This window comes from Dicentrarchus labrax, unplaced genomic scaffold, assembly GCF_905237075.1.
Source record: "Dicentrarchus labrax unplaced genomic scaffold, dlabrax2021, whole genome shotgun sequence".
Lineage (NCBI taxonomy): Eukaryota > Metazoa > Chordata > Actinopteri > Moronidae > Dicentrarchus > Dicentrarchus labrax.
This window is the reverse complement of record NW_026136715.1, coordinates 2,126,050-2,141,939: the sequence shown is the minus strand read 5'-3', so window position 1 is coordinate 2,141,939 and position 15,890 is coordinate 2,126,050. Positions and strand designations below refer to the sequence as shown.

Below are 15,890 nucleotides of genomic sequence, written 5' to 3'. Positions count from 1 at the left end.
CTCACAGTTGACTGATGGGTTCACTGTCAGTCGGTCCCATCAGAACCTCAGAACCTCTGAACCTCAGAACCTCTGAACTTTAACTCTCAGTCTGCTGACAAATCACTTAAGTGGATGTACTCACAGCCAGTTTGGTGAGGATGTAGGCTCCAGCTCCAACGCCGATACCAATCACACTCTTCACCCTGATCACAACACACACACACACACACACACACACACACACACACACACACACACACACATCAGGGTCAACCAACCAACCGTCTGTCTGTCTGATACTTCCTACTAAAATACCCATCATGCATTGTAAGGAAGACTGCAGACTTACTGAAGCTGTGTCAGGACAGACGGCAGCATCTCAGCCAGCTCATCCATGGTGGGGTACTGGTACCTGCACACACGCACACACACACACACACACACACACACACACACACAGTGATCAATACTGTCTCAGGTAGACGCTGAAGAACATACTGGGTAGTTTTCATGTCATTTGTCTGCAGGAGGATGTAACCATGTGGCTCTGAATGTTTTAAAAGAGGAACTGAAAACACACAACCTGCTACCACTAACACCAACTCAGTCCTCAACTTTCAGTACTTGGTGCTTCTTTTAATGTAGCTGATTGTGTTTCTGTGTGAATGTATTTCAATGTTTCCTGCCTGGATGTTGTGTATTATGTAATGTTGTATTTCCTCATTGGGTGTTCTTGACCCGCAGCACTCAAAATATGTTCCTGTTTGTTTTACTGAGAGACATTAATTTTACACAGGAGAGTCCTCCGTCACTCCCTGAGGTTTTTATTTCCACTCCTCTCATCAGATCACTGTTTTCTGTCTGAAACACAACTTGTTCTGTTGCAGATATACACAACAGGTATCTGATGGTGACTCTCTGAGCTCTGCTGTAAACAACAACAACAACAACAACAACAACCAACAAACTACGTCGTAACCTGGGGAAAACACTGGTGTGAGAGTTTTACCCAATGGAAAACGTAGAGGACTTGTGTACAGGAGTGTTTATACCCAACAGAGGATGGTGAAAGTGTTGCTTTAATCTGTGTGTGTGTGTGTGTGTGTGTGTGTGTGTGTGTGTGTGTGTGTGTGTGTGTGTCTGTGTGTGTGTTTGTGTGTGCCTGCGTGCGTCCGTGTGTGTGTGTGTGTGTGTTAGTTACCCAGTGGGGAATACAGGAGCATTCTCCTGCTGTCCTGGAGCATCAACATGCAGAACTGAGAAATGCTGCGTCACTTCCTGCATGTCCTCGTAGTTAAACAGGCTGTTAAAACAAGACTTATCTATACACACACACACACACACACACACACAGACAGACAGACAGACAGACAGACAGACAGACAGACAGACAGACACACACACACACACAGTTAAGTCTTTGTTTCTCATGTATTTTCTGTCTGTACTGCCACTGTGGTATGTATAGTGTATGCATGTTTACTCACGGTTCAGTCCGATGTCATGGTAGGTGAGGATTGTGGGTCGGTTGCCCTTAGCAACTCCCCTCATGGTAACGTGCAGCACACCGTGGGCCGTCTCCACATCATGCTCCTGAACAACACGACATACAACAAATAAACACCATCATGTCAGCACAACAAACAAGAGCCCAGAGGGGGAACTCATTACACTTTACCCGGGGGCATGTACCCTGGGGGGGTTTCTATAATCCCAACTTCCATTTTAACTCGAGTAAAGACAACAAATGAAGCTGGATCTGTTGATGATTGATGGTTTCATGTCAGACAGGAGTGTGGTTGTGTAATCAAACACATTTATTCTGTTACAGACAGAAACGTGGACGGGCAGATGATTGGCTAATGGGCTGAGGTGTTGTGTCCAGTAATCTCCTTAATGAACGGACCATGAAAACACCTGACAGTCTATTAATGGATCTTAAGCTTCCTCACATGTGCACTAACTATTCCCAAACCAGGACTTGGTATTTTGTTGAGATTGCTCACTGAAGGAGCTGCAGAGAGCTGAAAATGCTGACACACTTTCATCCCTGTAGCTCTGGAAAATGTTCGTCTCCAAAAAGGCAAAAGCTAAAAACAGGAACCCCAGAGACTTAAATAATGGATGAAGAGAGATCTAAGGATAATACAGGGACATAGAAGATGAAATGCAAACCCCACTTTGTCCTTGGGCATTGTTGAACTTGTTTTTTCCTTTTATTTATTAAAAACTCCGTACCTAGTGTGTGTTGGTGTCTGTATCTGCAGGGTCAGAGGTCGGGACTCTATAAGAACGTAGGGAGCAGATCTCTGTATTCGTGTGGAGGTTTATGTGAGTCTCTGGCGATGCTCACCTTCTCCAGGGTTGTGCGGAGGGGCTTTAGAACGTAACCGCTTTGAAACAGACGTTTTATTTTTGTGATGCATGTTCTCTGTTCTCGGGACGGTGCTCCCTCACTCCCATTCACTGTCTACCTTGTTCTACCATCCCTGCTCTCAGAGGGTCATATAGAGGCATCGGTGTTAAACGGAGATGTCTCATAACCAGTTAGAAACTCCTTGAAGTACGTTAATATTCGTTTAAAAAAGTGACAATGAAATTTAATTTATTTTTAAACAAATGAATCTCTTCTTCTTTTTTGAAGTTCTACTTTTTCTGTAGTGATTTTCTCATCCTGCCCTTTATGTCTTTCTCTTTTAAATGGAATGCATATACTTTAATGGAATGAGGCTGATTGTTGTCACTGAAACAGAATAATACAGGTGAGCAAGTAAAACAGTTCACGGTCTGCCAGCTAACAGCAAGATGAGCAGGCTGACTAGCTAATTGGCTAAAAGGCTGACTGCTGTAAGCTAGTAAGCTGGCAAAGCATGTCTCCGTAGAGCAGGCTAATGAAGGGCTAACTGGCTAACTCACCACCCCAACTCCTAAAGAACAGGAGATCTGGTGCAAGTCCAGAGAGTCAAACATCCTGACAGAAGAGAAGGACGAGGGAGAGTTTCAGAGAGAAGACAGAAGGAAGATAAAGACAGTGCTGTTGTCCTTTAGCCTCCTGCCAGCTGAAGGGAGAGAGAGATAGTGGGGGTGGTGTGATTAGATCAAGAGGAATAATCTCTGCAGTCATTGGCTGAGAGCAATAAGGTCTTAGGGTCTAAACAGCCAACCACTTGTTGCCTTCCCTCACTGGTTCCTTCCTCTCCTCTGCTCTCATCCTCCAGTTCTTTAGCTTCCTCTCCTCAGCTCATGACGTCCCGCAGGGAAATCAAATTTCTCAACCAATTACAAAGAATCATAAAACGCGAATTGGAAATTACAGCTGAGTCACTGGAGGCTCGCCGATGCTTTTAATTAAACGTTTTCCTGCTCACTGTTCAGACTGATATGGAAATAGTACAGTGATCATTACAGAACTCAGATTAGTCCCCATGCACAGAGGCAGACTGACGAAGGACCGTCAGACTGACATTAAAACTCTTACTACTTCTCTCTCTTTATATTATGATGTTGCAAAGAGGAGATTTTTTAACATTTAAAAGAGCTAATTCAAAATGTTTTAAATTGAAATAGCAATTAATTATGACTGAAAGATTCCTTTATTCCTACAGAATATTTCTATTTCTATTATAGTTTTTGTTATTAAATTAAAGAATCCTTTTTTCTTTCTGAGGTAGGAGAGATAACATATATAAATATAAGTAAAAGCAGAAGTGAAACTGATGTCTTTGCACTTCATCGTCCACACTCTGTTTTGGATCTTCACATATTTGTATCACGATTTAAATATCGTTATATTCCTACCAGCCAGTGTTTGACCCATAAAGGATTATCTGGTAGCCTACTGACAAACACTTCTATTAATGTACTTCTTTGTGTTCATTGGAAGGACTCAGCTCCTGAATGAAGTGCTGTTGATAGGGATAGATGTTTCACAGGATGTTTCAGAGACGGAGAGGCAGAGCTGTTCCTCTGTGCTCTAATTTAAAAGAACTCTCTGATCAGAGGCATTGATGAGGCTGACCTGCTGTACTGACGTCAGTCCAATGAGTCCCCGGATCAATACCTGTGTGTGGAGCTGACGGTTATCCAACTAACTTCAGCCTGATGTTTGACAGCTTGCACACAGAGTTTTCCTCACACATCTCCCCCTATGACTTGTGAAAAACTAGTTTTATTTTAACCGTGCTGTTCTTAATATTTACCAATAAACAAACACGCATTGTGACAATCAATCGATGGTTAATCACATCAGCTGAGTCAGACAGATTCTGACGTCTCCTTGTCAGTTTAACTCAGTGGTGGAAGAAGAAATCAGATCTTATATTTAAGTTAAAATAGCAAAACCACAGTGTAGAAATACTCTGTTTCAAGTAACAATACACTATTAGCATCAAACTTTACTAATGTACATTATATTATTGGAGTATAATTCATGTATTTCAGGTTGCAGCTCAAGGTTTGAATACTGCCGGGTTGCTTGGAAACTGACTGATTGGGAATCAATAAAGCATCATTTATTTGCTGCTTATATCTTGTATTAATAATCTGAATCTGTAACTAGCGACTTCAGGTTTACACGTGTAGTGGAGTAGGACGACTGATAACTGAAGTTTGCTTCTGAAATGTAGTGAACAGAATAAAGTATAAAGTAGCAGGAAATGGAGGACTTTCAAAACGGACCTCCCTACCTGGCCGCGGGAGATCGTTGTTTGCATGATCCTGTTTAAAGTGGTAAAAATGAGCATATCCCAAAAACTAAAAAATGTACATGGTTCAAATAATGTTAGTTGTGTTAAGAAATGTTTTGTTCATGTTTCTACGTTCAGAAATCTTTTGGATTAATATGTTTTGTGTGTTTATTTAGTAAAATTTTGATGAAAAAACATGTCAGATTTTTGCATTTTCTTTATTTATGACTCAATTTAAATACTTTTATCAATGAATATGGTTCATTGACTTACATAACCTTTTAGGGATATGAAGCCGCATTATTAGTTATATGTTATACATACATAAAATTTATATTCAGAACAACTAGAACACTACTACATTGTTTACAGTCTGTTAGCTTTGAGTAGAGCGACTGAAACAGTGGACTAACAAAGACAATATCTTGTTTCTGTCCACTTTGAATGAAGTTACAGCTGTTTGTGGTTAAACTGAAGGTCTATCTGGAGTCTGGAGGGTTTGCTGGTGGTCTGCAGCCACTTCCAGTAGCAGTGAATTTCTTATATTTAACCTTTTAAATGATTACCAATGTATGTTTATATGTTTCCATTTTAAGAACCATAATACTGAAATATGAAGCTCATCTTATCAACATACAGTCTTACTGTAATTCACTCTGAATCCAGATCACAGCACCACATAAGGTCAAAGGTTGAAGGTCTGATGTGTTGGTGCTGAACTCACCTGACAGTCAAAGTCCTGGAGATTTCTCCCGTTCTGAAGAGACAGAGAGGAAATGTGTAATCAATACTCTTATCTTATAATCTGATTGGAAGTCATTTTATTGAACATGCCTGTTTATGTGATATTGGATATATTAAAAAACAACTGTTTGACCACATCTGTTAAAATAAAGTGTTAAATCTCTTTAGACTGCAGGCAGCAACATGTCAGCAGCCTCACCCCCTCACCCTCTCACCCCCTCACCCTCTCACCTGTCCTGTCAGGAGTGGTTTGATCTCCGTCAGCTGGACATCGTGAAGCTCCTCCATCATAGAGCCGCTTTACTGGCAATCAACCCGATAGGACACGCCTTCCAGACAGGCAGACGGATTAAAACAGACACAAACAAGCAGACAGACAGATACTGCGTTAGACAGAGGCCGTTAGGTAACAGCTGTCTAACTCTCTGCTGATGTTATCATACAGTGGTCTTCAAGGCTTTATTACAGGTCAGGATCCAATAGTGTCAATGTATGAGGCAGGACTATAAACACAAACACACAATGGCAGCAGAATGTGACACACATCAACTGATCAACCAATCACAGGCCACAGGAGGAGTCACGGTACAGGTCAGCAGGGAGGAGGTGCTGAACGGGGAGGTGCAGCGCTCTCATAGATAATATTTCTGCATTAATAAGATACAGATAAAAACAAGGACTGGATTTCAACAGGTCAGTATAAACAGAAGTAAGTTTATTAGTATTTTTATTTATTAGTCTTCATTAAACAAGGACCATACACAAAACGAGGAAAAGATGATTTATGCCACATTAAGTTATTAGCTTATTTCCATCTACAGTCCCTGAGTACAATTATACACATAAATACCCACAATCCTCCACTACAACTATAACATTTCATTACAAATACAAATCTAAATCACGGTCAAATTACTGTTGACACCATGGGAGAAAGACTGAAAGACTACGGGGGTTTTAAGCTCAGCTGGGAGCATTTTCCACTGTCTGAACTGAGGTTGTGTGAAAGGTAACAGGTAGTGAAAGCAGCCTGTCAGTGTCACAGGATGCATTCAGGGACAGCCCTGTACTGCAGCTGGTACAGAGTCCACAGGATGCGTTCAGGGACAGCCCTGTACTGCAGCTGGTACAGAGTCCAATACACAATTAGTGTAGTAACCAAAGCTGCAGGATACAGTAAAACAATCATACTGGGATTATTCTGACAGATATTGTGGTTGGAGTCAGGATTAACAGGTGACATTAAACCAACATGTTTTCTTACATGTGGAGAACAAGAACTACAGAACGTCTTTATAATGCTGTCACACAGTTTAGCTTTATGAAACATTGCAGCATCTTCAGATTGGATATTGCACCCAGACAGAAACTGATTTCTGGTCAGATTTTCATTGACTGTACTGAAACACAGGCTGTGTGGACACCTGTATTGATTCTGGTCCATCAGATTTGGCTGTGGACTGGATGTGGACCAGGTGTGGACCAGCTGTGGATCGGGTGTGGACCAGGTGTGGACCAGCTGTGGATCGGGTGTGGACCAGGTGTGGACCAGCTGTGGACCGGGTGTGGACCAGCTGTGGATCGGGTGCGGACCGGGTGTGGGTAAAGCCAGTCCAGCACAGAGCTAAGCTTTAAACTACAGTAATACAGTAAAGACCTCATAACTTCACTGATAAATGTCAACATCTTCACATTTAAATACTTTGTGTTTGCTGACAACACCCTGGATCCAGCTCTGCCACCCGTCTGTCTGCCTGTCTGCCTGTCTCTCTCTCTCTCTCTCTCTCTCTCTCTCTCTCTCTCTCTGGCTGTCTACCTGTGTGGTCGGTCAAACTGTGTTACCCAACTGTGTGAATCTAATGGAAACAGCCAGTGATCTCTCTCTGTGGCAGCAGGCCAGTGAGCTGTGTGTGTGTGTGTGTGTGTGTGTGTGTGAGCTGTGTGCGTGTGTGTGTGTGAGCTGTGTGTGTGTGTGCGTGCATGTGTGTGAGCATGTGTGTGTGTGTGAGCTGTGTGTGTGTGTGAGCTGTGTGTGTGTGTGTGTGTGCTGTGGCGTGTGTGTGTGTGTGTGTGTGTGAGCTGTGTGTGTGTGTGTGTGTGTGGAGCTGTGTGTGTGTGTGCGTGTGTGTGTGTGTGTGTGGGCAGAGTGCTTTGGATGGATGTTGAGCTTCCTCTGGGCGATCTGGCTCCGACCCAAACAGATAACTGACTGACTGCACAGATCACGAGCTGCAGAACAGTTTGAATCCAAAACCAATTGTACAGAAACAGTATGAGCTAAAGGTAAAGCTAAGCTAATAATCAGGCTCAATAAGCAGGTTTCACTGGAAATTACCAAAATAAAGTCATAATAATACCAGAATAAAGTCATAATATTACAGAATAAAGTGTAATATTACCAGAATAAAGTCGAATAATAAGAATAAAGTCGAATATTACCAAATAAAGTCGTAATAATACAGAATAAATAATATTACCAAATAAAGTCGTAATAATACCAGAATAAAGGTAATAATACCAGAATAAAGTCGTAATAATACCAGAATAAAGCGTAATATTACCAAATAAAGTCGTAATAATACCAGAATAAAGTCTAATAATACCAGAATAAAGTCGAATAATACCAGAATAAAGTCCTAATATTACCAAATAAAGTCGTAATAATACCAGAATAAAGTCGTAATAATACCAGAATAAAGTCGTAATAATACCAGAATAAAGTCGTAATATTACCAAATAAAGTCGTAATAATACCAGAATAAAGTCGTAATAATACCAGAATAAAGTCGTAATAATACCAGAATAAAGTCATAATATTACCAGAATAAAGTCATAATATTACCAGAATAAAGTCATAATATTACCAGAATAAAGTCATAATATTACCAGAATAAAGTCGTAATAATACGAGAAAAAAAGGCGTTTTAATAAAAAAAAGCTTCGATATTCACAGCCGGTAATAATCAGTAAGACTACTTTACACAATGACACTGAACTTCTGATATCAGCCACAGAGGAGAGGCACACTTATTGATCCCATCCTCAGAATGATCAATATGAAGAACCCTTACAGTCCTGATAGTAACATGCAGTTAAACACACTCATTACACAGGTATATATATATATATATATATATATATATATATATATATATATATATATATATAGGTAATATCTTATCCTACAGTATGTACGCCCAGTATTGATGGGACACTTTCCACTGACCTCAGACCATTATTCCTGCAGCGTCTCTGGTGGTTTCACTACAGTTTACTACAGTTATCCTCTAACCTCGGTTTACCTGACGGGCTAAAATTAAATAATTAAATTACACATTTTCCAGGACGACACTGATTATTTCCTGGATTATTTGTTCAGTTTAATCAATTATAACCTGTAATATGGAACAACTGTCATATCATTGTGACAGATATTGCCACTGATTGATTAATTAGTGTGGGACAAACTTAATTGAATTTTCCAGGATGACGTTTGTTGCTGTCTGTAGCAAACAAACATTTTAAGATGGCGTATCATTATAGTGAGACATTACAGCTCTTGTACTTTCACTGTGTTTCCATGGCTGGAAAACTAATCTCTACATTTCCAGGTTTTTCCAGGTTTTTCCAGGATGCGTGGGAACCCTGAAACTGAATACTAGCATATATAAATGATAACGCCCGATTGAAGACGTCACATTGTTCTCTGGTGACTTGTTACCTCATCAGACACTCTCTGACGTCAATCAAACTGACTCCAACGACAGTATCGACAGTGACAGTAATCGATAGTTAAAGCTGAGCTCAGATCTGCTGCTGAGTGTAACGGTTACCGAGGCTCTGCTGTCCGCCCACACACACACACACACACACACACACACTCTGCAGATGAGCTCGCGGTTAACGTTAAACGCTGCCTAATTAATGAGCCTGGATGCTAATATAAGCTCCAGACAGACAGCTTGGGCTTAGCAACCGTTACTATGGGAGACGTGTCCCCTCGCTAGAGACACACACACACACACACACACCAAACACTGTAACTAAATACACCATCGCCATAGACTCAGCCTCACACGGAGGCGACATGAAGCTGTTTTTCCGAGCTAACTTCACTTCACTAGTTACCGTCAACAGTTAGCCTGTTAGCTAATTGTCTAACTAGCCGTTACTAGGTTACTGGCCGTTAACCACAGCGGATACTCAACTGACCGTTACTCGCCCGTTAGCTTACTTACCGACAGCCGTTAGCTCCGGAAGCTGCCGAAAAGTTGGCGGTTATAATCCAAGCGCGTTAACGGTGACCGTTGTTAGCCGTTATTAACCGTTACTAACCGTTACTAGCCGTTATTAACCGTTACTAGCGGGGCGGAGCTGGTCGCGAGCCTCCTCTCTCTCAGACTGAGCTCGCTGTGAGCGGCACGCGGACGGTCGGGGGGGGGCGGAGCTACGTCAACGTAAACAACAGGTCACGAGGTCACCTAACCAAAAACAACAGGTGTCTCATTTAGTACAATTTAAAGACTTTTAATTTATTGGTTTTTGTTGTTGTTTTTTTATCCCTCCGACTTATTTTATTACAAAGATGTAAAGAATGACATTTCCTTTTAATAATTTTAGTTTATTTATTGCTTTTTAAAACAAGAACCTACGACTGCAGTCCACAAACACAATCTCATCGAGTCCGCAGACGACGCTGCATTGGTCGGATCATCTCTGAGGCAGCCGACAGACAGATGGCAGCCTGGTGTTCAGAGAATAACCTCGATCTGAACACCAACAAACCAGAGAGAGCATCGTTGACTTCGTTGACGTCCTCATCTCCTGGACAGAGAACATCACAGCAGTCTACTACAGCGACTACAACCTAAACTCCAGTCTGCTGCTGACCTTCTACCGCTCATCCACCGAGAGCCTGCTGACATCCTGTATCACAGTAACAGCAGCTGCACCGCTGCAGACAGGGAGGGGCTCCACAGGCTGCCCTCTCCCCTCTCTGATGGACATTTACACCTCCCGCTGCCTCAACAGAGCTAAAACCATCAAACACAGCTCCCACCCTGGCTTTGACCCGTTTGACCTGTTGCCCTCAGGGAGGCGCTACAGGTGCATTAGGACCAGAACAAACAGAATCAAGATTTATATATTTAACACTGTATATAGCTCCGTATTTATTTGCAAATGTACACACTCCTCAGGACTGTGCACCTGACCTCCCTTTGTTGTACCATTACTTTATGTCCTGTGTTTATACTGTATATATTTTGATAATTGTACTGTTTTTTGCACTTCCATTGGAGTTGGCTTTCTAATCTCATCGTTCATGTGTACAGTGACAATAAAGGCTTTCTATTCTATTCTATTCTATTCTAAGAAACCTAAACCCACACTGTCAACAATAAATGATCCAACCTCATTCGCAGACGACCTGAACAGTTTCTACACCAGGTTAGACACAATCGACTGCTCTGAGGACTGCGAGCCTCTGCTGGAAACCCCGCCAATCCCGGAGACAACACACCAGGCGCCATGCAGCTGAGCAGGTGTAAGCCAGGCAAGGCTCAGGGACCTGACGGCATCCAGGCCAGGGTGCTCAGAGTCTGCGCCACAGAGCTCTCCCCAATCCTCCATGACATCTTCTGGGAATCCTACAGGACCGCTTCAGTACCTACCCTCTGGAAAACATCCACCATCATACCAGTACCTAAAAAACCCCGCCCCTCAGAACTTAATAACTACCGGCCAGTTGCACTCACTTCAATCATCATGAAATGTCTTGAAAAACTGATACTTAATATCATCCACCCATTTGTTGAACCACATCTGGACCCGTATCAGTTTGCCTACAAGGCCAGTAGGGGGACTGAGGACGCTGTGGCATGCCTCCTTCACTCCCTCCTACAGCACCTAGAATGATCAACAGTGAATCCGTGGAGATTGTGGAGTCCATCAAATACCTCGGACTAATCCTGGACAATAAACTGAACTTCGATCATCACACCAGTGACATCCACAAACGCTGCCAACAAAGACTCTCTGTCATACGCAAACTCAATGCACTTTCTGTTGCCCCCCAACTTCTGCTACTACTCTATAAAAGAATAGTCCAACCTGTCATCCTCTACTGTTCAACCTGCTTCTACAACATGTTAACTGCCTCGAATAGAAACACACTGACACCTCCAAAATCATTGGTCTCCCCACTCCCAACCTCTCAGACCTGAACAATATATCCATTACACGTAGAGCACACAGTATAGCACGCGACCCCAGCCACCCCCTCAACTCTTTCTTCAAACTGCTGCCATCCCGACGCAGATACAGGACAGGAGGCTGGCAGGAGCTTTGTACCTTCTGCCATAGCATCTTTAAACAAAGCATCCCGTTAACAGCTGTGAGTTGGTGTATAAGACAGGGTGTGGTAAATGTGCTAAATGTACTGTATTAAGTGTTTACTCTTGTTGTTATGTCGCAGTGTCCACATGTGTTTTTCTCTGTTCTTCGTATCTATGTATGCATGAACAGACTGCGGTGACAAATTTCCTGTGAAGGACAATAAAGTATATTATTATTATTCCCCTTCTAACAAACTAACAATACAAAACAAATGTGTGATTTCAATGCCCAAATTTAAACAAATTATTTGCATGCGTGGGGAAACTGGATTATACGGACAGTTTAAACTGTGGTTATGCAAATACGCTGCGGTCCGCTGGCGCTCAGTGGTGGAGGAAGTGCTGCTGTACGACGGTTGTATAATCTCTGAGTCTGGGAGGCGTACAGTTCCCACGCCACAACCATATCTCATTAAAAGGTTTAATGGAAATTAAAGCAGGTATCAGGAATCCCAAGAAAGTCAAAACGTTTCTGAGAAATTAATCTTATTTTCAGTCTAAAAAGAAAAAGAATCTTATCGAGCATGTTTTGCATTAATTTTAAACTATAAACTATAACTGTGTGTTAATAAGATATCACAGCTAATAAACCAGTAACAACAATGGTTGTATGATTATTGTCTTTGTTTTCAGAGTAAGAGCACTCACACAACTTCTGAGTTTAAAGTTTAAAATGATAAATATAAAAATGTTTCTGGTGCTTTCATTAAAGACAAAATCACTGATTTTTATTCTGCTGTTTGAAGAAATTGTGTCTTATTGTAAGATTTTATTTGCTAATTATTGATCTTATATTACAGTCCTTATTTTCAAATCAATAGAGACCAAAATACCTTTTTTAAGAATCTTAAATGAGTTTTCATTGCTTGTAATAAACACAACTTCTTTAAATGTTTTCTACTTTTAAAGCCCATTACAGACTTTCAGTGGCTAGTTTTTATATATTAAAGAATATCTGGCTTGTTTCTAACCATGTTTGCAGTGTAGGAGTGTAAAGTAGCAGGAAATGAGTTACTTGTTGTTATTAAAGTGTAAAACATCTTACAGAGACATTAGAGGATAAAAGGAGGGCTACAATGTGCAGGAGGCTGCTGTGTTCAGTGTTTACTGCACAGCTCCAGATCTTTACACACAAACTGGAATAAATGTCATTTTCTGACCCTTTTTGTTTCACTCTCTCTCCGTCCAGCTTCCCTCTGCCTCCGCCTGTGATGGAAAGTTAACTCGTGATGCAGCCAGATGGGATCTTTTGGATTCTACTCTCCTGGCAGGAAGAGAAAAGAAACAGTCGATGCTCCTGGGGCTGTTTCAGATTAAAAACTAATCAGTGCTATCGTCTGTTCACGTGCACTCGGACTACATGGCAGAGGCAGAACTAACTCACCTGTTTCTCTTCAACAGCAGCTGGAGGAAACCAACCCTGCTGTTCTTCAGCAGCAGCGTGTAGAAAAGAAGAGGGAGAGAAGGGAGAAGATATTTTAATTCTGGTCAGTTTTTGCACAAACACAGGCACAGATCACTAAAAGGACCGGTAGCTCTTACTTTGGAGATCCTCAGATCTTTAATCATCATCAGGTCAAAATCTTAATTTGTCTTAATTTGTTTATAACCAAAAACCTGCAGAACTAATGACATTCATGTTGGTTTCTTAGCATTGTCAGATTGAGCATGTTAGCATTGCTGTACTTCAGTACAACCTCACAGAGCTGCTAACAGAGAAGTTCCTCCTGTTTATGTTCTCTCGATGCAGGAAATGTGTCTGTGCATTTTATAGAAAGTTTACGGTTTAACACAGGGACGGCCAATGTTGTATTTGTTGCTCTGTATCTTTTAAAGGACACTCTACCTTCAGGCTTCCTGTACACATTGAGAGGGAATCTGTTAGAGTCCGTTCCTCAAAGGAAAGCCAAAAGTGTGACAAACAACCCTGTTCTCCCCTAAATATCATATATATAACATAGAATATAAAATCTGTTGGAGGCTCTGGATGTAAGGGGGGGGGGTCACTGTAAGGATTCACCCTCTGGCTGTTCAGTGGACTGTACTGCTGGGGGAGGGTCACTGTAACACACACACACACACACACACATTGAGGCATAAGGGAGTGTCCTGGTGGTCAGTAAACAAACAGCGAGACCATCTGTCTGTAACAAACACAAACACTGTATATACAATACAAACATCCTCCAACCACAGCGAACAGATTCACTCACAGTGCGTACAGACAAATGTTTCACTCTGATTCATTCAAACACACATCATCACTATTAACTGTTAATATATGGCATTAACTGAGACACACATTAACACTATTAACTGTTAATATATGACATTAACTGAGACATACTTTAACACTATTAACTGTTAATATATGATATTAACTGAGACACACATTAACACTATTAACTGTTAATATATGACATTAACTGAGACACACATTAACACTATTAACTGTTAATATATGACATTAACTGAGACACACATTAACACTATTAACTGTTAATATATGACATTAACTGAGACACACATTAACACTATTAACTGTTAATATATGACATTAACTGAGACATACATTAACACTATTAACTGTTAATATATGACATTAACTGAGACACACATTAACACTATTAACTGTTAATATATGACATTAACTGAGACACACATCAACACTATTAACTGTTAATATATGACATTAACTGAGACACACATTAACACTATTAACTGTTAATATATGACATTAACTGAGACACACATTAACACTATTAACTGTTAATATATGACATTAACTGAGACACACATTAACACTATTAACTGTTAATATATGACATTAACTGAGACTGCATCACGGACCTGTGAGGAATCTTTAATGAGGTAGGAGCGATGACTTTCTGAGGATTTAATGTGGGAATTAATCTTTAATATCAGACACACATTATTGTTCCAGGCAGTCTGTATATAAGTTGTTATAGCAGCACCCATCTGTGAGTAGAGATCTGAGTGTAACTACTGATCTTTAACTTGCCTCCAACCAGATGAACACAAGAACTGACGCTGATCTTTAGCTGAAACTAAATAAATCGTAAGAGTGAGCGTGACATGAAGCCATTGTGTGTAGATTTCTGTAGATTTGATTGTATTGAAGGATAAAAACAAACACATTTAAAGGTCCAGTGTGTAGATTTAGTGGCATCTAACATCTGTAACACCCTCGCCTCACCCTCCCGTTCCAAGTGTTGGAGGAGAAACACCGGTGATCGCAAAACCATGGCGGTTCAACATGTCGGACTCTGTAGAAGAGGACCCGCTCCCTCTGGAGATAAAAACAGCTCGTTCTAAGGTAACAAACACAGAATGACTCTTATTCTCATACACTAATGAAAACATACTTATGAATATTATATTCTATTTCTGACACCTTTAAGTAAAATGAATAGAATTTAATACTTTATATATTATATATCTGCAGAACATCATTTAGGGAGAGGAAATAGAAACAAAATAAAGAAATGTGAAATTGTTGTAATTCTTTAATATTCAGAATTTCCTCCAGAGTTTGGTTGGTAGCCGGCCGGGGCGTGCTGCTGGGGGCAGTTTGGTTGTTTGTGGTAAAGTCTGACACATAATCTCCTGAATGTCTCACTCTCTCTCACACACACACTCTCTCACACTCTCTCACACTCTCTCTCACTCTCTCACACACTCTCTCACACACTCTCTCACACACACTCTCACACACTCTCTCACACACACTCTCACACACACTCACACACACTCTCACACACTCTCTCACACTCTCACACACTCACACACACACACTCTCACACTCTCTCCTCACTCTCTCTCACTCTCTCTCACTCTCTCACTCTCTACTCTCTCACTCTCTCACACTCAACACTCTCACACTCTCTCAAACTCTCACACACTCTCTCACTCTCTCACTCTCTCTACTCTCTCTCACTTCTCACACTCTCTCACACACTCTCACACCTCTCACACCTCTCACACACTCACACACTCTCTCACTCTCTCTCCTCTCTCTACTCTCTCCACTCTCTCACACACTCACACACTCTCACACTCTCTC

At 41.2% G+C, this 15,890-nt stretch overlaps 1 protein-coding gene and 1 long non-coding RNA gene across 4 annotated transcripts in view; one reads left to right on the top strand and one right to left on the bottom strand.

Moving 5' to 3' along the window:
• LOC127377155 (protein NDRG3) overlaps positions 1 to 9,848 on the bottom strand; it is a 16,779-nt gene extending 6,931 nt beyond the window's left edge. The window contains exons 1-8 of one of the 3 annotated variants that reach the window (XM_051424819.1): positions 9,650 to 9,848; positions 5,956 to 6,058; positions 5,643 to 5,740; positions 5,392 to 5,424; positions 1,470 to 1,575; positions 1,184 to 1,304; positions 332 to 394; positions 125 to 185 (exon numbers count right to left, since the gene is read on the bottom strand). In XM_051424819.1, the coding sequence (XP_051280779.1) occupies positions 125 to 185; positions 332 to 394; positions 1,184 to 1,304; positions 1,470 to 1,575; positions 5,392 to 5,424; positions 5,643 to 5,702 (444 nt within the window). In that variant the 5' untranslated portion in view covers positions 5,703 to 5,740; positions 5,956 to 6,058; positions 9,650 to 9,848. The remainder of the gene's footprint in view (positions 1 to 124; positions 186 to 331; positions 395 to 1,183; positions 1,305 to 1,469; positions 1,576 to 5,391; positions 5,425 to 5,642; positions 5,741 to 5,955; positions 6,059 to 9,649) is intronic. The other 2 variants (XM_051424818.1, XM_051424820.1) reach the window with 2 other exon arrangements.
• LOC127377156 (uncharacterized) lies at positions 9,836 to 10,827 on the top strand. The gene is made up of 2 exons (XR_007887639.1): positions 9,836 to 9,909; positions 10,057 to 10,827. It is a non-coding gene; the product is annotated as an uncharacterized LOC127377156 (long non-coding RNA).
• Positions 10,828 to 15,890: the final 5,063 nt, after the last annotated feature.